Source organism: Myiozetetes cayanensis, unplaced genomic scaffold, assembly GCF_022539395.1.
Source record: "Myiozetetes cayanensis isolate MyiCay16 unplaced genomic scaffold, myiCay2020 scf13, whole genome shotgun sequence".
Classification (NCBI taxonomy): domain Eukaryota; kingdom Metazoa; phylum Chordata; class Aves; order Passeriformes; family Tyrannidae; genus Myiozetetes; species Myiozetetes cayanensis.
This window is the reverse complement of record NW_026086937.1, coordinates 21,896,588-21,920,388: the sequence shown is the minus strand read 5'-3', so window position 1 is coordinate 21,920,388 and position 23,801 is coordinate 21,896,588. Positions and strand designations below refer to the sequence as shown.

The 23,801-nt window shown below is 40.2% G+C and overlaps 1 protein-coding gene across 2 annotated transcripts; it reads right to left on the bottom strand.

Annotated features, from left to right (window-relative positions):
- Positions 1–664: 664 nt before the first annotated feature.
- Positions 665–21,820, bottom strand: IFT80 (intraflagellar transport 80). Of its 2 annotated transcripts, XM_050308392.1 has the most exons (18): positions 21,591–21,820; positions 19,579–19,689; positions 18,788–18,856; positions 16,615–16,724; positions 16,266–16,355; positions 15,418–15,555; positions 12,036–12,215; positions 10,784–10,902; positions 10,353–10,427; positions 9,792–9,955; positions 8,058–8,122; positions 7,693–7,828; positions 7,211–7,358; positions 6,666–6,837; positions 5,221–5,310; positions 4,972–5,144; positions 4,004–4,127; positions 665–2,878 (listed from the first exon to the last, which is right to left on the bottom strand). In XM_050308392.1, exons 1-18 carry the CDS (start codon positions 21,736–21,738, stop codon positions 2,765–2,767), a joined length of 2,226 nt encoding a protein of 741 aa, XP_050164349.1. In that variant the 5' UTR covers positions 21,739–21,820; the 3' UTR covers positions 665–2,764. The 2 variants fall into 2 exon arrangements, with proteins under 2 accessions (XP_050164349.1, XP_050164350.1); XM_050308393.1 differs by lacking the exons at positions 4,972–5,144; positions 5,221–5,310.
- Between the last annotated feature and the right edge of the window lie 1,981 nt (positions 21,821–23,801).

Genomic DNA, 23,801 nt, shown 5'->3' with positions numbered 1-23,801 from the left:
GGGACTTCCAGGAGGACGCTGACTTGGGGACATCACCTCTGGTGCGAGGACATCGCCTCCAGGGTGGTGACACGCTCTCCAGGGAAGGATGGGAAGAGCCGGCTGCAGTTGGATGCAGCATTCCCAGCTCCCCTCGCCTGGGCACGGGCTCACGCCAGGATCAGTCTCTCCAGCCGGGAATGTCGCAGCGGGTGTACGGAGCCTCCCGGGGGCTGCAGGGCAAAGGGAGGACAAAACACCTCCAGAGCTTGCTAATAAAATCCTGGCACCTTCTGCTCCCGTGCTTTGATTTCTCCCTGCCCACCTGGGATCCCTCCTGCTCCGAGGGAAGGGCACATCCCAACCCAGCTCCGGCCCACAGCGGGAACACTGGGGCAGGAACACGGCAAATAAATCCAAGGATAGGCACAAAGCACCTCCATCCCCACTGCCATCACACCTGGATGAGCTGGGAGCATCCAAATGACTCCTAAATGACCAACTGAGCACAGCTTCCTCCAGGATTAGGAGCTCACCTGAGCTCTCCCCCAGGAACGGAATCGGTTTGTGCCCAAAAGCTCCATAAAATCCCTTTTTTTCCCTCCAGTTTGAATTGAGCACTTGGAGGATCCTGTCGGGAGCTGCAGCCTCGAGCCCTTTCCTTTTCCTCTTTTCAAGGCACATCTGTAATCACAGAGAATGTTTATTTAGAATAGAATTAGAGCATTTCCAGGCTGTAGGATCTCAACGGCCCCATTTACATAGAGCAAAACATAATTAAATAATTAAACACCCCCAGTTTCGTGCACCCATTTAATCTGGCACGTTGCCCCTTCCCCTGGAGACACCAAGCCCATCCCGATTTTCTGTGAAGCACTCGGTTTCCATCAGAACCATCCACAGGAGAGGGCAAAAGGCACCTGAATTCAAATGGACAGGTCGTGTTTTCAGTATTGGAGATTTTATAGCACTGAACTGGATCAATAAAAAGTGTTCTTTGGAAATACAGAGTCCTCCATGTGATCAATTCATAAGCCCTTTTTTTTTCTTCTCCCCAGCTCTTCCCCCTGCAGAGTAAAATGTCATCTTTGGCCTCACAAAAAATTAAGAAGTGGAAGTCTCAGAATTTGTAGGTATAATAAAAAAAAAAACCATATAAACCCAATAAAAATATTAAACCCATATATATCTAATTAAAAATATAAACCCCAGTAGTGTCCCCCACACATCCCCCTTATCTCTAGGTTAGATAATATTTATATATCTATTTAAATATATATATATTTAAACTTCAAATTAAATTTTAGAAAGCTTCAAGCTTTTCCATGATTGGCTTTTCATAATTTTTGACTGCTCTGAAGCGACCAAGGCAACAACCACCAGGGTTTTTCTGCAGGAAATGGTTCTACCTGAAGTGTGAAATCAAATTTTCAGCTCAGATGATTCATTCAAAGCTTCCTCCTGTTCCAGCCCCAAAGGATAAAATCCCACAGATAAACCGAGATCTCAAACTCCTATTGTCTTAAACACCAGAAAACAGAAGGTATTTTTAAATTTTCCCCCCTCAGCTATTAAAAATATGCAATGGGTTTTTAAACACTCACCTGAGCTTTTACTTTTTACCTCTTTTTTAAAGAGATTTTTTTCCACCTGCTGTTCTGATAACCAGAGAGGGTTGTGGTCGATGTAAAATGAAGAGTAAGAGCTCAACTCCCACCCTGCAATGGCAAAATTTGGATTATATTTGATAACTGATCCATCTCAACAGCACCCCCACAATGGAATTTCCATCATTTCATCCCTGCTTCTCAGACTGCTTTCAATCAAGCTTAAATATTTTAATGTTGAAGGGATTATTTATTTTTCAGAGATATTAAATGGCTGAGGAGTCACTATTTTTGCTCTGGGCAATGATGTGACCAAACCATACATGAAACATCTGTGCCTTCTGCTATTTCTTTTTATTTATTTATTATTTGGTTTTTATTATGAAATTTATGAACTATTCACACAAGGGTCACATATTGATTTACAAAACCAGAAGACATTTCCCACACATATGTACAGATATTTTTGGTGGTAACATTTGAAAAATACATATTATACAATGTCAGTGATGAATAACAAAACCAACCCCCAGTGCAGTACAACTCCCAACTATTTTAAACAGTTTACAGTCCCTCAGAAAATACCCTTTATTGGTAAATATTTTGCTCAGGGACAAAGCAGAGCTGCTGAAATCACCTGGAATTCTCTGTTAAAGAACCTGCTGCTCCACATGCACTGACAGAAAGAGGTGTTACCAGAACTGGGAGTGAAATGTCCTGCATTTATATCTTTTTTACATTCTCAGCACTTACAGTTTGCTAAATTTGCTTTTGGGACAATTTACACAAGACTTTGGAGAGGTCCCTGAGGCTGCAGGAATAACCCAACCTCTTCACAAGGTGCTTGAACAGAGAAATTGGTCCTTAATTAGAGGCAACCAAGGTGAAGTCATTTGACTGGCAATGACAAATGAAAAGCCACTAACAGAGGGACAGTTAATTTCCCTTTTTTTTCTCAGATATTATGGACTAAAATGGAGCCAGGGCAGCAGAACATGAACCCAGCTCAAAGTGAGAGCAGATAAATCATCCTGTGTGGCACCCAGCCATTAAGATCTCCACAAATTCTCACTCCTGCTGCCCACTAAATGTTCCTGGGGCTTTTTTTTTTAATATTTATCAAAATATGCCAGCCCAAAACATTCCAGAAGCACTTGTTGAGGTGCCCAAAATGTCAGCTATTGCTGCACAGTCACACTGGTCCTCCCTGCAGGACTGGCTGCTGCTCGTTCTCTCTCTTTAACAATTTCCATCTGTATTTTGGCTCTGATTTTATTCCAGTCCACTTCCAGCTGTAAGAACAGAAAAGCAAATACACAGAGGTCAGTCTGAGGGGTCAGATTAATTATTCACCAGCAGGACAATTGGAAGATACAACGACAAAGTGAGGAGAGGATTTAACTTCTACTCCTGGAAGATACCAAGGCACAGCTGAGCCCTAACAGAGCTTCCACCTTTAAACTAAACCAAGCTTGATTAAAATATTTAAAATATTTAACAAGACACATCTCCCTGTTTCTGGCAATAATAAAACATCAAAACACAGAAATAACTTGCTTTTAGTTTCAGTGTCAGGACAGCAGTGTCCTGTTACTGGGAGCTCATCAATAATAAACGAGGGATGTCTCCTGTGGGGGAGCTGAGAGCGTGTTCCACCAGTCATCTGCTGCAACAGAAATCAGATTTCTGCTTCAAATTCCCCTTCTGCTGCCATCAAGAAGTGTTTTGGCTTGGCCTTGGCTCTTCTCCAGCTGCAGAGAATTGTCATCTTCTGCCTGTATCCTGTGTCAGTGAAACCTCAGCCCAGCCATGTGTGAGGCACAGCACTTGTCTTGTTTTCCAAAAGGGCTTGATATGGGGAAAAAAACTGGATCATGGTGCATCTGATGGCCATAAAAACATGCCCCAAAAACCTCCTTATTTAAGCCTGAAGGAGTTTTAGGTGGGGAGAGGGAAGGTGAGACCCTTTTTTATCCCTGAGAAGGAACAGCAGCACAAAATCTGGCTTTTCCCTTGCGTGCTCTTGTGATTTCCTTCTGATTTTGCTTTAGGAGGTTGCAATGAAAATTTAGTTACAGCTTAAAATCCACTCCCTCAAACAGTTCTGAGATCCAGCAGACAAGACCTCCAGCATATGGATGTGGAAAAGGATTCCTTTCCTCCAGAAATCTGCGCTCTGAGACCCAAGTTTGGAGAGTGTGAGGTGCAAATTCACTCTGCTCACATAAATATATATAAACATATATATTCTGTATCTGTACCTGCCAAGCTCTTCCTGGCCAAGCAGCCCCAACACACCCAACCATGACCTTAGATGTAAAATCTACATATTTATCTTCACATTTGAACCACAGAAGGAAAATATAAGAGCAAACCCAGCCCAGCAAGGCCAGGCTGCAGGACTGAGGAACACCTACCCCTTCTGCATACTGCAAAAACCTCTTGTTGGTTTCTTTTTTCCCAAAATCCTTCAAGAACTTCTGTCTGTAAGCCAGGACTGTGTCCACGTGTGTCTTGTGCTTCACTGCCAGCTCCAGGGCCCTGGGATAGAGCAGGAGTTGGGGTGTCAAAAATAATGATGGTTGGTAAGTTTTTTACAGCTTCTGAAAATAATGCACATTTATGGTATGTGCTCTACAGGATTTACAATTATAGATTAGTCACTGGATTAATGAAATTCATTGCATCTGTTTTCTTCTCAGAAAGGAACACTCGTGTCTGATATCCAGAGTTTTCAGCTGATCCATAAATAACAGAAAATCCTTTTCCTGATATCCAGCCTACACCTCTCCCCTGACACAGCCTCAAAATAGGCAACCAAACAAAAAAACCACACAGATGTGTGGGGAGAAAACAACCTTTTGCCCACAGTGATGCAGAGAAATCAGGAGTAAGCGGCCTCAGAAGATTGTGTCACAAAACGTGGGTTTGTGTTTAAAGGAGAAATTCCTGCTTTGTTTTCTCAGGGCCTAATTCATATTTTATCCACCTACACAGTGCTGGGAGCCTGGACAGCCACAGCTCTATTTTTAGCAGCGAGATATTTCAAAACAGCCCTAATTCCTTGAGGGTCACCCTCAGTTTGGGGGCATCACAAAGGACTTTTCCGTGTTAGCAGTGATGAAAATGTCATTTAAATGTTATTTCCAAACCCTTCCAAGCACGGATTGGATTTTCCTCCCAGAGTATCTGTGTTTTCTAAACATGGCCCAAGAATGTGCCTTTTCCTGGTTGTTGTCAGGATATGATGTCCTTCATCTTTTCACAGCTCTGGGGTGGTTCAAGGCAGAAAATCAGTCAGCTAAATATCAGCCAGCAATAAAACAACTGGTGTAAATAATCAGAGAAGCTGCTTAAAAACATCTTTAGCTTGCAGAAACCCAACCTGTCCCAGTTGTAGAGATTGATGTTGACCTGAATAGCTTGATAAACCAGGCCTGACTGAAGCAGCAGAGTTTCAGCCTCGTGGGTGTTGCCACTGAAGAGCAGCATGTGAGCCATCCTGGACTCCCTGGAGGGCAGATCCCGGATGGAATTGATGTACTGCACTTTGTCAATCTGCCAAGGAGAAAGCCCAGCACTTTAATGAAGGGGCAGGAATGATTCAAACTGAGCTTTGCAGCACTTTTCTTACCTCCCCAATGGCTGCATAGGCGATCTCAGCTGTTGCCATGTCTTTGTTGGCCACTGCCATGGCAGCCAAGCACGCCCACAGGCTCTGCTCCTGAAATTCAGACCAAAAAGCAGCTTTTCCACCTTCAAACATCTGTTGGCACGCTAAAAATCACTGCCCAAAGGGAGCACACAAAAATCACTGCCCAAAGGGAGCACACAAGTCCTTTCTCGTTATGCCACTTGTGGTACTGTGGTCTGAGTTTCTCACTGCAAAATCGCTGTTTAATTACTTCTCTGAACTGGGAAATGGAAACATTTATAGGTAATAATAATATTATTACACCCTTTTTTTATTATTTTCATTGCTTCTGTTGCTTGGTTGTTTCTGTTTAGGTTTGTTGGGTTTTTTGTGGTTTTTTTTGTTGTTTTTGTTTTTAACACAACCTTAACCACAAACTCAGAATAACATTTAGGAAGATCCTAAATGACATTTTGATATCAAGTGACAACCTTATGACAAAGCCACACTGCTGAAACATATTTCTAATACAGAAATTTCTAATTTCTAATATAGAAATATGTTTTCCATATGTTTCCTACTATAGCTATAATTGGGCTACCACAGCTGAAAGCTCTAATTTGGACATCATAAACATCTTGGTCATGTTTTTTTTCCCACTTCCCCGTTATTTATAAAATTAGGTGATAATATGGGAAGTTCAGAGTGAAATTATCCAGAGGAAGTTTGCAGGAGTTGTCCCCTGATGGGTCTTGCTGCTCTTTTTTTCCCCCCACCTCAGAAATATCCCTCCATTTTCTTATTCCTAATTAGAAATATTTTGAACTGTCTGCCTGGGTTGCCAAAAATCCAAATAACCTGATTTGGATGCTTCAATCAGATGATGAGAAGACTCTTCACATGGAAAATAACGACTTTATTATAATTATACAACCCAACTTACATGGCTGGGTATTGATTTTATAAAGCAGTCACAGGAATGCCTGAAATACACATTTAAGGTCAGGATGAAAACTCTTTTCTAGGAGTAAAGGGGATAAAGGAATTAGAGCTTGGAGGGATTGGGTTTTGTTTTAAACACTACCACACTCACCTCACCTGTTGCTGTTGTCTAAATAATTAAAAAAGCAAGCAAGGGAAAAGAAAAAAAAACAAAGTGAAAGAAAATAAGAAAAATAAGAGAGAATTGTGGAAATTAAGGTCATTCTTAATTGGTTTGATTAAAGCCCAGTCCTGAAAAGTGAAGCTCTGTGTTCAATCCAGCTGGGATGACTCAAAAAAGAAGGATTATTCTTTATAATGACAATGGTGCCATTGGGTAGGTTAGGAAATGAAATTCTGATTGTGAGAGCAGATGATGAAAACCACAGAATTTTCCACGGGCAGCCCAAAGAAATTCAGCAGCGTGGAATGGCAGCTGAACATTCCCAGGGCTCAGCATTTACCTTGACAAAGCGGCACAGCCTGACGGCGTCTTCCCAGCGGGAAGCCCGGACGTAGTCGTGGAGAATCCCGGGATAAGGGGAGATGTTCAGGTGCACAAGGGAACCATCTGCTCTCCTGATGGTTATCTGATTCCCCACAAAGCTCACAATCTGGGGGTTTTTGCTGAATTCGCTGTGGAGAGGAAGAAAGGGAAGTTAATCCTCACTCCTTTCGACAGAAACAGAAATCGTCACCGACTTTGTATCCTTCTATTTTTGATTTCCAACAATTTAAACAGATCTTTTTTGTTTGTTTGGGCAGGTTTCCATGAGACAGAATTAAAACCTTGCTGTTGCACCAAGATGCTGCTCTACCTTCAAACTGCCCATCATCATTTCAACTCCACACTTCGTGATTTAAGTAGAAACCCCACTTTTTTCCCCTCATTTCCCAATCAAGTAACACGAAGAGAGTTTGAAAAGTTGCAACCTCTGGTTCACAGTTTGGGAAGGGATGAGTAAACTGGTTAAAACACATCCTTTTTCATCCAAAGATGATGTATTACCTTCCATCTTTCTCACAGAGGGTTTTGGGGAGGAGATCTTTGTCCACGTAGACCGTGTTGGGGTAGTACCAGACTGTCAACCGGGTGTCCTGCATCCCACAGAGGATGTTGGAAGCGTCATTCCAAGCCAAGGTTTGAACCATTGTCCCTTCATTTCAAGACAAAAAACGTGCATTTCCGTGAGAAGCTTCCAAAGTAAAGGTGCCCTTCTCAAACTGGAGTAAAATGGTAATTTTTCATCGTTTTTAGCTCATTTCAAAGGGCTGGTTGTAACCCCCTGGTTTGTGTTTCACACGTTATAAAAGTTATCAGAATTCAGATCAAATGTCTTAAAACTGCCTAAAGAATTATTTCTAATATTTGTTTTTTGGTTTTTTTTTTCAGGTTGAATTTCACTATGAATTAAAGCAGCCAAAAGTACTGGAGAAAAATCGAATTCCCTCCTAGCACGGTCCCAAAACGTGAACTGGAATTTTCCTCACCTATTTTGACAATCTTCTGCTCTTTGCCAAACCTCTTCACTGAGGTGATGTAGAGATCTCTGTTCTTATCAATAAAAGCAATTTTCCTCTCACTTGTCAGGCCTTTCTGGTCCAGAGCAATCTCCACGATCTCGGTCTGGAAAGGAAAAAAGGGAATTTCCCAATTACGATTTCATAAATTGGATTTCATGAAGATTAAAACAAAGTTCTGCACCAGGAGAGTGAAGATAAAAGTCAGTCAGAGCTGAAAAGCTCCTCCATATTAAGGTTTTAAAACCTTCAACAGCCCCATTTTTGAGGAAACCCATAATTGGTTCTTCATTTCTAAGCATAATAAAAATCAGATATCAAATCCTTCAGCTCACCTTGTGGGTCAGAGGTTTTCCATCACCCAGGGGTTTTCCAGATAGAGCTTCAAATATGTAAATAACTGAAGGAAAAAACAAAACATAATAAATGAATTTATTAGTTCAAAGCAGGAGAAGTGACACTAAATTCTGAGGGAAGTTAATGAATAAATTCCTGTTCCCAATATCTGATTTACTGAACCTTAACCCACAATTGTGATCAATGTGAATGTTTAGGAAGTGATGCCATTGACTGGTTAAATTAAATTAAAGGATTTAATATCAGATATATTAAAAGATGTCCTCAGACCTGTTGGGGAGAACATTCCTCAGAAACATTGTTTATTTTATTAATAATCTGCTTTATTTGGAATTCCTGATCCATATTTTCTCCCAGGACAGCTCAAGCTGCTTCTCGTGACACCACAGTTATGATTAATTAATATTACACATTAATTACTGGCTTCCTCAAAAAGCAATTGGTTTATCCAGGTATTTTGGATTTTACTTGATATTTGAATTTTCCTTGATTCTTGAATTATATATATATATATATGGTATATGATATACATAATTCTTGCACTTTTACCACTTGTTCCACTCTCTCTCTGCCTCCCCCTTAATAAAAAAAACCCTCCAAAAAAAACCCCACCTACATCAGCTGGGAGTTTTTTTGGGGTATCCAGTGAAAACTCCAATTTGCAACCTGCCTGAAAACAAAGTTTTTCTCTCTCAATAAACACACTTTTACAGGCAGAATTCAAAAAAAAAAAAATTCAAACTGCCAGAGCAGGTGTTCAAACCATCAGTTGGTTGTGCAGAGGAGGCAAAAAAAAAGGGTTGAAGACACAAAAGAAAATTTGTTGTTCCTCAGAAGTGTTTTTTTTTTCTCACTTTTAGGCTTGAAATGTTTAGATTTACCCAAGCAAGTCGATTTGACACCCCCAGAGCAGCTGGAGGAAGTGAGATTAAAGGAGCTGTAAAAAACCCACTGCACTAATTCACCAGTGAAATTGGTTCAATTCTCATTAATCTGCAATTGATTTCAGAAATAAGTTTGAGGTTGGTTTTATTTTTTCCTACCTGGAAAAACTCCACGTGGTTTTTCAGTCGTTTAAACCCTAAAACGTATCTTTATTTTTTTTTACAGGCAGAAACTAAAAATATTAATAAAGGTCGTTGTCTCAGCCAGAGAAAGAAAATTGTGGTTTTATTCTGTTGGGTTTTATTGTATTTTAGCAGGTGTGGTTTATTGTCAGGGAATATCACTGAGTTTTCAGTGTCAAAAATACAACATTTAAGAGTATAAAATTATATATAGAGAGATATAAATTTATAAAAGAGATAAATCTACACAGATACAAAGGTAAGACAAAAGCTATGAAGACACAAATCCATTAAAACCAAAGCAAAGAACATCTGAGGACTAAAATTAATCCCAGCTAAAGCACTGGAAGTTTTTTTTTTAGAGCAGCAGGAAAGCACAAAAAGTTGCTGAGTTTTTAGAAAAATCCCATGTAAGGGTGTGAAAATCTGTTTTTCTGTTATTTTCTGCAAATATTCCACAGTTCTGCTCCATTACTCAACTGGAATTTCAGTTTTATATATATATATATATATATTTTAAGCAAGACTCGTAATTGCAATTCATTTTTATAGTGAATATATTAATTTAAAATAATTCTTAGAGTGAATATACGAATTTCTACAATAAATATATTTTTTTTTTCTAATAAATCCCAGAGAACTCACCCTTCTCATCAGCTTTGTCCTTCACTGCCAGGGTGTCATTGCTCAGAGACACCGTCTGGGCATTTAAAATGTCTGTCCTCATGCCTGGGTATTTTGGAGAGGAAATTAATCTGCCCTCATAGGAATATAAATAAAGTCCTCCACCATCTACAAGAAGAAAATGCCTACAAAAAAACCCCCAAAACCAAACAGCAAAAGAATTAAACACTAAATAATACAGAAAAACAGGAAGAAAATTTCACAATGTGAAGGGAATTGTTTAAAATCCTGCAACTGTTTCAAGTTCAACCTCATTATTTCTAAGGTAATTCTGGAAGCTCTGTGTGGGAGAGTTAATTTTTAACGTGAAAGTTATCTCCTTCCAGGAGAAATATTTACTATCAGAAATATTTATGCTTTTTTCACGTGTTTTCCATTTTTAATTATATGAGAAATCTGTTAGAAATCTGTGTTTTCCACTTGTAATATTTCAGTTTGTGCTTCCACATCCACATTTAATAGTTAATAATTCTATTGTGTCCACATCTAATAAAGGGCATTACCAGGAGTCCCAAAAGGTACCTTTCTGCTTGTAAAATCAAACTCACAGTTCCCTCCTTCAGGTCAAAGATCAGTGGGGTGTTCCAGTTCTTTGTCCTGAAATGAAAGAAAAAAAAAAGATCAGCATTAAAACCCCCCCAAAAAATCTTCACTCTGCAAAACACAAAGTTGGATTCACTAAGCAAATCCTGCAGATTTAACACTCCTGAAAGGGGAGGTTTTTAAAATTAAAACAGTATTTAGGAAGCCAAGAAACGTGGATAAGCACATAATATAGTTAATTTTTGCATCCCCTCCCAGCAGCAGCAGTCTTAGCAAGCAGAAAAATCATATTTATGGGAAATAAAGATATTTTTTAATATTTCTGAACTGGTTTACAGTGCTGTGGAGGTTGGATAAAAAAAAAAAAGCTGTTGGATAGAGTTGAGGGAGATGGATTGGGAGTTACTCACGAGAACACGTAACACTGAAGGGAAGTGGAAACAACCAGATATCCATAGTCCAAGGAGGCTTTAATGACCCTGTCCCGGAATTCCAAGGAATCCTCGGCATCGTTCATGACATTGTGCACCTACAAAGGGCAAACTGAGCTGAATAAAACAACGACAGATGCAATGAAAAACTGAAATATTTCTCCTTGAGGAAATCATCCAGATGTTGGAAAATTCCCATTTCAGTGATCCCAGAACAATCCAGCAATATCCAGGATTGGGAGGAGGGATTGGAGCATGGATTTTGATGCTTCCACGCTCCAGAGTCCAGGAATTTCAGGAGTGCCTCCACGAGCAGGTTGTGCCTTTGCCATTTCACTAAAAATCTGCTCCAGTTACAACCTTTGCCTCTGATCCACAGAGATTTCTGAGCTCAGACATTTTAGACAGTTAAAAATCTAAGGTGGCATCTTGGACAGAGAAGTGTCCTGTTTGTTTGGGGGGTTTTTTTGGGGGTTTTTTGGGGTTTTTTTATCATGGCACCATCCTGAGGGTGGCAACTTCCTTTTGATTCTCTCCATTACACAACCAATTGCAAAACAAGGCCTGAGCTCAATTATTTCTAAAACCATTTCCAAAGATTATTAATTGCTGTGACCATAATTAACTTGGCTGTTGCACTCAGAAAGAAAATGCAACCACAATTTTGGCTTTTTTTTTTGGCAGGCAACATTTTCCTACATGAACATATAGGAATAAATTCACTCCCAAAAATGCTAAGATGGAAAATTAGTCCTGACTCAGGGTTGGTTTTACTTCCTCGGTGTTTGCATATTCAGATCCCCTGGAGATCATTCCCAGAGTCCATCTGTTACGAGTCGATGTCTGGGAATGAAATGATTAAAAAAAAAAATGGGAATTTTTTACCTGCTGATTTGTCCTCTGTGTTCCCAGACACTGACTCATCACATCCCACCCAAACTCCCACAGCACCGCTCTTCTTCCAGCTTTTCCCAGTTCCAAATCCAACATGGGAAGAATCAGGGGCAAAAAGGCATTCAAAGGGCCTGATTATGGATTTAGGAACTCGACTCTGATGTTGAAAATACAGGCTTGGTGTCCAACAGCAAATGTGGCGCTTGGAAAATCCAGCAGGATGGGAATCTTGGATTATCCCAGTGCTCGGGGAGCGATGTCCGGGAACAGAGGGGACAAATTCCATTCCAAACTCTTCCAAATTAAAATCCTGCAGAGCTCAGAACTGGAATTTCACCTTCATGGTTCTCCTCTTGATCAAGGTGATCTCGAAGTTCTTCCACTCCCACCGCTGTTCCACGACGTGGGCGAAGAGGACGTGGCCGTTCCCGCAGGCTCCAGCCAGCTGGGTGCCATCGATGGACCAGCAAATGTTAAAGATGCTGCCAGTGTTGGGCTTCTCCAGGGCATAAGACCACTGTCAAATAAAACAAAAATCAGTAAAAAAAGGGATTAAAACCGCTTAGGAATAATTCGATTTACTCGCTGTGAGCGATGTATCAGAAATGTCCTCCGACAAAGAAGTTTATTCTGAATTTTCCCCCATTTTATGCACAAAGACTCCTCTGAAGTTTAGACCTTTATTATTAATAAATCCTTGTCCAAAAGCAGGATTTTTCAGACCAAGAGCCTTGTTTTTTATTTCCTGCAACTCAACACACAAATCACCCCTAATCTCTGAATGACACAAAACCGAAATAACCTTTTCATGGAATTTTAGCAAGACTTTAAACCAGCTTTGAAAACAAGCAGCAAATCTCAACTATTGCCTCCTCATAATTCTACAGTGGAATATTTAAACATGTAGTAATTGGAGAACTACTTGAATTTTCAACTATCTTTGAAATCTTTAGAAGCAAATCAGTAAGAACCATGTGATTGAAGCTGAAATTTAAACAGACATTGGATTGACTATTGGATATGTGAAATTATGCCAAAAGGGGGACACAGTTGGAATTAAAGCCTCACCTGATGCTCACAACACATTTTATACTCTGATTTCTTCTGCTGCCTAAAATGAGCCTTTTAACCATAAGCCTTTTTTTTTTTTTCCAGGTCATTGAAATACTAAAATATTTCCAGAATCATAACCTACATTTTTAAGGGGAAAAAAAATAAAAATCTAAAGAGCCATTCAAGGCTTTGTTTTCCAGTTCTTTTTGAAGCTCCCAGTGTAAATCCCACCACTCCAGTGATTCATAGTCCCTGCAGATGTCTGGGGCATTTATCATGTATATAAAATGTACTAATAAAAATCATTTAGCTCTCCATTGCTAAGACAGGAACAACTTCAAAATCTGAAATAGGATTTCCTAAATACACTCCTTTATTTTATTTTTTTTTTAAATAGTGACTGCAGGAATGACTCTGTGAAGTTGTCCCCACATCACCTGTCATGTTCTATTTTGCCTCACACTTTTCCTGCCTTTGGAGCAGCTGGATCTGGTCCTTTTTCCAAGCTCCCTCTGTGGGAGTGGAGCGGGGAAGGAGGAAATCAGGGAATTTCACTCATTCTTCCCATCTCTCACTGTGTAAATATTTGGACCTGCTCAGTCGTGTCGAGGGAAGCAGCAGAGCCACAGGAAATAGCTGACATAAATGAACTTTTGAAGCACTGCCCTCCATCCAAGGCATCCCATCCTGGAAAGCTGGGAACACCAGGAAGGCTGAATATCCATCAGTCCATCAGCTTTACACCTCAAATATATGGATTTATTTATATTTCTCTGCAGGTTTAATGATCATGGGCATTAAGAAGGCAGCAAATTTCAATGTTAAATGTATTTTGCTTGGTATTTTGCAGGATGTTTTATATATATTTATATAATTTCTAATGCTAGAGTGGTTTTGAAATGAAGAAATAAAGCTTCTAAAGCTGCTGTTAAATCTGTAAGTCTCATTTGGAACGTGACAACTAAGCCAGCAAGTGGAAAGAACATGAGAGGTGAATTCTGACCCCCTAAATTTGCTGCAATTGTGCCCCAAAATGAATACACATGCAGAGAAGAGTTAATGATATAGATATTTACTGTCCAGTATCAGCAAAGAAACTTGCAGGGAAAAATTAAGGATTTGAGGATAATACATTGTCATTGGGAGCTGACAAAGCATCTGGCAGCAGCTACTGGGGATTTGTATTTTAATGAACATTAAAATACAAATAATAAAATACAAATAATAAAATTGTTTCTTTAAGAGTGGGGTGATGAACCACGTTTTATCCTCTCAAAAGGCTCTTCAGGAATTTAAAATTCCTGGAACACCCAGGCTGAAGTCGATGGGAAGGTGAACCAGGATCCGCTGATGGCACCCAAACCACCCCAGCCATTTTTTAACTCCCCCAGAAAAGCAACAAAGACAAGAAAAGAGGCAGAAAACGGGCCCATAAAAACCCCAAATAAGGCAAGTTTGGTGCAACAAAAAGCTGCAGAACCACAGGAAACCCACAGAGACAATGAGGTCAATCTGTGCTGGGGCTGACTCAGACACCAGCGCAGGGATGGGGAGCGGCCTCGGATGAATCTGAACTGCAGACCAAGGGGAAAAATGGCACTAACGACCCAGAAGGAAAAAGAATAAAATGTAATATAGTAATAAAAGTGCAGGATGCTGATGTTCTACCCCCTTCTTGAAGAAATTTTTATACACTCCTTGCTTTTTATGGGTAGTCATTGCAATTTGTTGCTTTGAAAATTTTATATATATAAGATTTATATATATAATTGATATGATAAATTAAATAATTTATATTAAATTAAACAAATTATTATAAATAAATATATAAAGTAAAATTAAATATCATAATAATTAATTAAATTATTAAGAAATTAAATTAAGTTAATAATTTATATTTTGAATTATTTATATACTATATAAAATATATAATATATATACTATATTACTATACATAGTATAACACAGTATAGATACTATATATACTATATAGTATAATATAGTATATATAATATATACTATATTATAATATAATATATACTATATTATATATATTATAGATACAATATATGCAATGTACTACATATACTATAAAATGTATATATATCCTATATAATACACTTTCAAAGTAATTTTTTTAAATTTTCAAATTAATAATTTACAACTTTCAAAGTAATAATTTGCAATTTATATAAAATTTTCAAAGTAATGAATTGCAATTTATATAGAATTTTCAAACCAATAAACATAAACTATAACAATATTTTGAATGTGTATATAGTGATAATATAGTACTAAATTAGTAATAAACATAAATATAACAATATTTCTAATGTGTATTTATATAGCAATAATATAATACTAAATTAGCAATAAATACATCTTTATTTCTCTTTGGCCTAAGGCTGGAGAGCAGATTGCACTTTCCATCCCCCGCTGTCTCCTGTGTAAGAAGTGGCATCACTGAGCTATAAACTGAAATAAAACCCCCTTTTGCGGGTGGGGCCAACAATTTAAATGCATTTTGCACCCAGTGCACAGACTGAGCCTTTATTATGCCCCAAACTGGGGCAGTGGGAATGTGGTTTTTCCTCATGGAATCGCCGATATCCCGAGGAATATTCCCTAAGTTTACCCAGTTCCCCCCGGTTCTGGCTGCCACTCACCCCAGTTTTGTCACAGAGCCGTAAGGTGTTGAAGGAGCCCACGGCAAACAATTCCCCATCCACGGCCCAGGCCAGGGCAGTGATGGGATATTCCTGGAGCTGGGAGCTGTACAGGAGACGTCCGTAACTGTCCCACACCTGCAGGGCACAGAGCAAACATCCACCTCAGCCAGCACAGCCTGCCTGGGGTTATTGACTCCATCCTCTCTCCCAGCAGGAGCAGGGATAACTCTGGATAACTCTGCATGTTATGTCAGCAGAACTGGAAAAATCTCCCGTGTCGGAATTCACTTTTCACGGAATTTCCCCGCTCTTCCTAATCCAGATTGGTTTGTTTAATGAGAGAAACTTCTCTTTGCTGCCATGGCAAGTGTTACACTGTTCTGTATAACATAATTCCCTGTAAATAGTGACCCCAAGTCTGTAAAATAACCACAGAGTTTATCCCATTTGCACACATTTCCCAAAATATGAGGCCCCTCTGAAAATTTCCAAGGTAGATTTATTTTTTTTAAATCAGCAGAATCCACAAAATCATTTCATTTTAACACTTTAATAAATATGGATTTTATTTTTTTAAATTTATGTGAGGTTTTTTAATTTGCTTATTTTTTAATTTGGGTGTTTCTGGGTGTTTAACTGTGTGTGTTTTATCACAGCCACTACACACTTTGCTGACAGGACAAGATACACTTAAAATTAAGTTCCTACTCAAGGGAAGAGACACAATATGTGCCTTTTATTTTGGATACAGAAGATACCAACCCCAAAAAATTACTATTAAAATTTTTAAAATTCAGTCTAATAACTTTTCTGGCCATTTAGTTACAAAGTGAAGCAGAACTCACCTTATATTTACAATCTTCACCCCCAGAAAGGATCAGATCGTTCACTGAATTCCAGTCAGTCTTTAAAATCAGCCCATCATGGGCCTTCCACTGAAATGGAAACAAAACCAATTAAACCCAGCCTGACTTCTAGTTTTAATATTCATCATTCACTGACCTGGATGATCTCAGAGGTTTCATCCAACCTCAGTGATTCTGTGACTCAGCAGGAAAATAAATGACATAAAGCCTGACCGAGGCAGAATCAAAGCACGAAAATCCGCCCTAAAAACCTGCTTTAAGTGCAGATTAAAAGAGCTGCTTTTCTGTATCCTTTATTTATTGAAAAAAAAAATAAAATTGATAATACCTGCAAAACTTTAGCATTTGGCTGGAGAGGTTTAATAATCAGCTGCTTCCCTGAGGTGTAAAGAACTTTTTCGGAGTCGGGTCCCCAGGCCACGGAGTACACGGGGCTTCCTGTGGGCATGGAAAACATTCCTGGTGACTTTCCCTGTCCTTTTAAAGCTGTATTATATATGTGAATTAAGATACTGTATTATATATGTCTTTATATTTATTTATACATGTATTTATAGATATAAAAATACCCTGGCTTCCAAATATTCCAACTCGAAACCAGGATCTGCTGCTGTTGCTCCTGAGTATTTTTGTCTTTCATGGATTTTCTTTCAGAAAGGCATTTATATCACTCAGAAATACAGAATTATGCAAGATTTGTTTCGCTGTCAACCATCACAGGAGACAACTCTCAGAAACACACAACATACATTAAGTAAATGTGGCCCTGGTTCTTTTCCTCCTGTTGCAAATGACATAAATTCTGTCACCAGCTGGAACAGGAATTCTAAATAAACTCCTTTTTTTTTTTTAATTTTTTTTTGTCTCCTGCTTTAATGCTGATTTAACAATCAGAAGAACTTTTCTATTTAAACCAAATGTTTGCCTTTTTTTTTTTTTATGATGGCTGACTACTTAACCACAATTTCCAGGGCTTAACAGCAGGAGCTGAGTTAACTCATTTCCTTCTGCACTTAACAAGAAGTCGGTGGGGAAAACACTGCCAGCACTCTGGGAAGGGAAAATTCAGTGGAACAGGAACACTGCAGGGAATTGTGGTGGGGACAAACAGCTGCAGGAAGGAATATTCGGGGAGAAAAGGAGGGAGAAAGGCAGAAAAGTGAGGATTTGAAGGAGGAATATCAGGATTCTTCCCATCCCACAGGAGATCTTTTGGTCAGTGCATTGTCTCAGCTGGAATCCCAAACACAACAGCTCAGGGTGAGGAGGAACCAAAGGAATATCAGGAGAATTCAGGGATGAAGAAGTGGCTCAAGGAACAAACACAGCCATAAGGGCAACACTAAAGCAGGAGGGGTCAAAGGGTTCCACCAGCCTGGATGTACAGCTGGAATGCTCCATGGAAGCACTGGCAAAGCTAAAGAAGGGGAAAATGAATGGCCATGGTTTTGTAGGGAGTAAAATCCAAAGATAGAAGAGGCAAGTGGAGCATCATCCAAAGAGAAGAGCCTGGAAATATATTCCCAACACAAAGAGTTCAAAGAGTGTTTGCAATGGGAACGCTTTCAGTTCTCAAGGAGATGGCAAAGGAAGTGAAAAATGAGCTCAAACATCTCACACCCCCTGAAAAAATGTGATTTCTGCAGAATCTCACCCTGATCCCACTGAGGAGTCTGGGGGATTCTCGTTCTGTAAATTCAATTTAAAGGGTTTTGGAACCTCATGGGAGCTTATCTTAAAAACACCAATAACCAGATGACAGTTATTCTATGGGGACTCAACTGCACTTCTGTACTGCACCAGAAACTTCAGAAACCAGGGAAAATTCCTGCTACAAACTAGAACATCCCCCTTCCTTTATAATCTCCCTGGAATCTCAAATAAGCTCCATTAAGCACAATCCCCTTGAAAACGTTACCAACTGAAAAAGTGGAAGATTGTGAGCTTCAGTTTTTATTTATTTTTTTTTTGTTCCAAAATTCTCCTTCAGTTGGCTCGTCTTTGTACACTGCAAGCACAAAAACATCACATCTGCTGGGGTAACTTCCTCAAAAGAACTGCAGTGCACTTCACCTCCACTCCTGTGGTTAAAAGGCCTTGCCCAGGTTGAAAGAATCGAGAGAATTTGTTTCAGAAAGAGATAAAGAAAAGGGTTGACATTTAAACCCGAGCCCAGGTGCGTGTGGTTTCTTCCAAAATGTCAGCAGGGTCACGTGGGCTCCACGCACGAAGTCTGAAAAACAAAATTTAGCTCAGTGCCCTCCCTGAAATAGCAGAAAATCCTTGGGGTGGAACTGCTGTCTAAAAATGCTTTTCACTGGGAGAATTCTTGGTGAAAATGAGAGTTTCGAAGACTTTATTAAATGTAGTTCCTCCTGCATTCAACTGCCATTTACATCTCATTTTAATGAAGTTTCTCTTCTTTGGTGAAGTTTTTCTTCACCAGAGCAGCACTGCCAGACTGGGGGGGCTGTTCTTGAGGAGGGAGGAAATGCTCTTACCTTGCTGAGCTAAAGTGGATCTCAACATTCCACTTTTCGACCAGATTTTCACTTGGCCATCTTCACCAACTGGAAATGAGCAGAGAAATCAGCCCATTCAGTGCAATAATTAACAATCATGGTGTTTGTTTCTCTCCCTAAGAAACGTTTGAGTTAAAAGAAATCCAGATTTTACAGGTAAATACCTTTTATTTAGTCTTCCAAACGTGCAAATAGGAAATATATTAAGGAAAAAAATATTTAGGATGGTGATTTTGTTATTATGAACAAGTCTCTTCTGTGATTAAGAGCCCAGATTTCCTGGTGTGCTCTCATATTTAAAATGTGCAGCTCTGGTCCTGCAATTTAAACCTCCCAGATCCAATTAATGAGGAAAAAGGTGCTCCTAGAAATTGGATGGAATTCTTCCATATTAATAAATAGGATCACTAAAAAAGAGGAATGTTTTTACCAGATCTTCTATTAGCTAAAATAGACAATGTTAATCTAAAATAGAACTGACTCAGTGCAAAATTAACTTCTATTAAACAAGGTGAGAACAACCTCAGTGATAATTAGGACCAAAAAAAAAGGAACTTCATTTTTATTGCTGATTTTGTGTTTCCATTTTCTTTCTCACAGAATTTCAAGCAGTGTGTGAACAATTAAGACTCAGTTTTATTCATCCAAATTCAGTGTAACTACAATTTAAATCATGAAATACTGTATTAAAAAACCAGAAGGTTTGATTTTGAAAGGGCTCTTCTGCTACTTTGGGTTTCAAACCACTTCAGGAATGTGCAAATGCTCACCTGTCACCAGTGCTGTTCCTTCATAATTCCACCTTCCTGCAAGCACAGCCCCACAATGTGCTTCCACACTTTTCTCCACTCTTCCCAACTTGGAAATCAAGTGGAATTTCCCTAAAGATATTAAAAAAAATAATATAATTCATATAAATTTATGTATGTGTGATTTTATATCTATATATAATAAGAGTGGCTTAAACCAGCCCAGGGATTCAAATGAACTGCTTGAAAATGCAATTTGTTTTAATGTGATTTTAATGTTATTTGTTTTAACCTCCCAGCCAGCAAAGCCCTACAGGGAAGTTCCAGAGCACCCAGAACTTTGGGACAAACACAACATCCCAAAAATATCAAATAAAGCCAAGGTAAATCCAAGGAAAAGCATTCTGGTGGCTCTACCACCAAACAATCCCCTGGGCTCTCCACAAATCAATCACACTCTGCTTTTTACCAAAAGGGCACCATCATCCAAATAAATCTGTGGCAGTGCAAGGTCTCCAAGGAAAAGATTTTTGACACTGATGGGAAAAGTAGGGTTTGGATAAATCACTTTGTCTCTATATTTCAAATATCAGAGAATTACAGGATGCTTTGGGTGGGAAGGGACCTTAAGTCTCAACCTATTCCACCTTCCACTATCCCACGTTGTTCCAAGCCCCTGATCCAACCTGGCCTTGGACACTTCCAGGGGGTTAATTTAAAGCATTCCATTATTGTATAATTATCAAATATATCTTATCTAATTAATGTATCACTTACAGATCACCTCTCAGGTCTGAGAATCTCATTTTCCATGCACAAATAATACCTGGATTCAGAGGAATTCAACAGTGTTTCCTCCAATTAAGTTGCTAAAATGGCCTTCAATTAATACATTATAAACATGGTTTATTTTCTATACTTGTTCCATCTGTAGCCAAGACCTTTGTCACTGCAGAATAATTAAACCTGATATGACATGAATGTTCTCATGCCATCACCTGCAGTGCTCAGCAGTAAGTGCTGAGCTCTTCCCAGCCATTCCTTTTTTAAAGGATATCAAGAATTCCATGGCATTTTAGACATTGAACCAACAGAATTTAAATTTAAGCAACCCCTCAACACATTAAAATAAATTCAGATGGAAGAGGAGGAAGCTGGCAAGGGCCTGAAGGTTTTGGTGAGGCCAAATTATCAGGAAAACAATGGGCACGTCTCAGAGTCTGGGATAAAATCCCTTTATACAGGGAAACATCCAACTCTTTAACCAATTTTTTGCATCTTTTCCCAATCCACGAGCTCCTGCTTCTTTCACAAGGCAGCTTTCCAACAGGGAAACAGTTAATTGTAGCCTTGCAGGGGAAGAGTAAGCACTGAAGGTAGAAGTGGCCTCAGTCTGACAGTGACTCTCCAGATTTGGAGGAATTTCAGGTGGAAGATTCACACCCCATTCAAACACGGAATATAAAACATGGATGTTTTCTTCATGACTTTTCACAGACTCTTAAATGCCGACCCAGTGTAAAACTATCAATAAAAACTGAAAAAATGGGCCAAATCACTTGTGATTTGTGCTTCATTTGCAATTTAAGGCTGAGCATATTCTTTGTTTTGGTAAAAAAAGCAGCAACAAGATGGGTGTAAGTAGGAAGTCAAAAGAACAATGTCCCCCAAGAGAAGCATCTGAGAAGAAAACCCAACAGGGATTAAATTTACATTTGCTCTAATTTCACAAACATCTGGAGTTCAACCAGGAATTAATGCAATGCTGTAAAGACATTATCCTCTTTTTCCATTGGATCCAGGGAGTTTCCAGGAATCCTGATCACACAGAGGGATTTGCTGTTGCAGGAAAATTCAGGCAGGAAGAAAAAGGTGGCTGTGTCCAAAATCAGTTCCTGGTCTTTGTGAGGAGCAGGGAAAACACCCCCCAACAGGAATCCTCCAACCTCCCTGCTCCCAGAACAACACCCCGTGTACCTGAGGGACAGAAACACTGGGTGGGGTGAAAGGATAGATAATTTCCACTGCCCTACCATCAGAACTCGTCAGGACAAAGCTCTCAGCGTGGGATTGCTTCTTCCCACCGATGCTCCTGGGGAACCAGTGGAGATCGATGGGATAAAGATCCTCGGGGAGCTTCACCACGCGCGCGGTCTCGCTCGTCAGGGGGTTCCATCTCATCACCTGGTGGTCGTCACTGCACGAGTAGAGCTCGTCAGCCGTGGTCCATCCCACACAGCTCACCACTTCCTTATGTGCAACTCAATTGAGGAATATCAACCTTTTAACTAATAAAAATAAGCTTAAAAAATACCTAAGCTACGTAAAACTGAAGGAACGATACAGGAAGATGATTTTCCTAAGATTACATGGAATGTTTTGTACAAACACTACGAGTCTTCTTTCCTTTTTGTGCTCTCTTGTGGCATGAAACTCACCCAAAAATAAAGCAAACCCTCATGTGAAAATATAATTACTGTGATGATGCAAAGTTATTGAAATGTTGGGTTACACCTTTAGAAGGGTCTGAGTGCTCAATGCCAGAGCAAAACACCCAATCTCATTCAAAAGCGTTGGTTTATTAACACATAAATTATAAATTGCTATGTATCCAATATATTAATAGGAAAATCACACTTTTGTTTACATCTGCTACATGCAGGTAAATAAATCACTGCTCTCCTTTGCTGTCTGGGAAAGCTTTTAACTTGTCACTACAAATAAGTAGGAAAACTCAAAACCTTCCTAGCAAAACACTGAGAGCTTCCAAAGTGAACTTATTACTCCAAAAATATTCAATATCTCTTAAAATATTGTCCTTAAAGGCTGCACTGAAGGACAAGGGGAGGAAAGGAAAAAGAAACAAAAAGCCACCTGCAATTTACTGTAATTTCTGTGATAAAGAAATATTTTCTGGAAAAGAGTCTATTCAGAACTAACATGTTTTTTTCTGTGACAAAGGATATGTTTTGGCTCCTTTAAAAGAGAAATCTTCAGTCTCATCTCAGTTGTTCAGGCGTAACATTAAAAGCCATATGTCAGAACTGCAATACAAGAAAACAAATACATGTATATGTGTAAGCAGCATAATATATGTGCACATATAAGCAGCCAAAATGAAAATGGAAGACATTAACATTAGAATAAAAAGTTTTGAAGTAATAATACATTAGTACTGTGGGAAAATAAGCATGAAATCAGACCTTTTTCCTACAGTGCCCAGCTGTAAAAGTATCTTACTGCTTAGTATCAACAGAGTGGACAATCCAAAGAAAAAGTGATACTGGGAGCAGAGAATCCTTGGATTGTTAAGGTTGGAAAGGACCTTTAAGATCACCAAGTCTGAACCATTACAGGTTGGAGCACTGAAGTTCCCTTGAGCTGACACACAGCCAGGAGGGTGGAGAGAAGGGCAAATAACATTTTCCCTTCCAAAGACGAGCCCAGAACTTTAGTGTCATTTTTGAACGTGGTTTAATCGCTCTGTACGTGCCGCTGCCACCCACAGGGATATCCATCACCAGATATCCCACGGATCGCCCCACGCAGCTCCCGAGGGATCCAGCAGCGGCTCCGCTCCACGTTTAGGAGAGATGGGGCAATAACCGCGAGTTATTCCGGCTGGGAGACGCCAAACCCCGCCACACCGCCTGCTGCCTCCGGAGATGCCGGGACAGGAGGAGACCGGGAGCAGCGACGAGGGAGGACAGGGAGCGGGATAGAGGAGCGCAGGGAATGGCAGAGAGCAGCACAGCGGGAATGCAGGGAAGGAAAACCAGCGGGCAGAACGAGGAAGCGCAGGGAAGGAATTCCAGAGAGCAGGATCGGGAGGGGGGGAGCGCAGGGAAGGAATTCCAGAGAGCAGGATTAGGGGGGGAGCGCAGGGAAGCCAAACCAGCGGGCAGGACGGAGGGGCACCGGGAAGGAAACACCGACCCCTCGGGGCAGCCTCGGCCCCCACAGCCCGCTCTAACACCCCGTTTTCCTCCCGTTTCCAGCTTCCCAAGCGGCAGATTTCCCAGCACCCCCGGGCAGTGCCGGGCTCGGCGCTCCGCCGCCCTCACTCACCTCGCTGTGCCCGGAGCTCTCCCGCCCTCGGGGGGGTCCCGGCGGCCGCCCCCTCGCCCCGCGCGGGGTGACTCAGTCCTGCCGCTGACAGGGGCCGGCGGCCGCCTTCACCCGCGCGGAGCGGCGGGCGGACCCCGCTGCCGCCGTCTCCCGGGATAATCCCGCCCGTCTCCCGG

What these genes read in the sequence shown, in the direction of transcription:
- IFT80 (XM_050308392.1), bottom strand. Translation starts at nt 21,738, where the DNA reads ATGAGATGGAACCCCCTGACGAGCGAGACCGCGCGCGTGGTGAAGCTC. An exon ending in ATCCACTTTAGCTCAGCAAG is followed by an intron (nt 16,725 to 18,787) that starts GTAAGAGCATTT and finishes CCATGCCCACAG; the next exon opens with GAAGCCCCGTGTACTCCGTG. An exon ending in TTTTGCAGTATGCAGAAGGG is followed by an intron (nt 2,879 to 4,003) that starts GTAGGTGTTCCT and finishes CTGTTCTTACAG; the next exon opens with CTGGAAGTGGACTGGAATAA.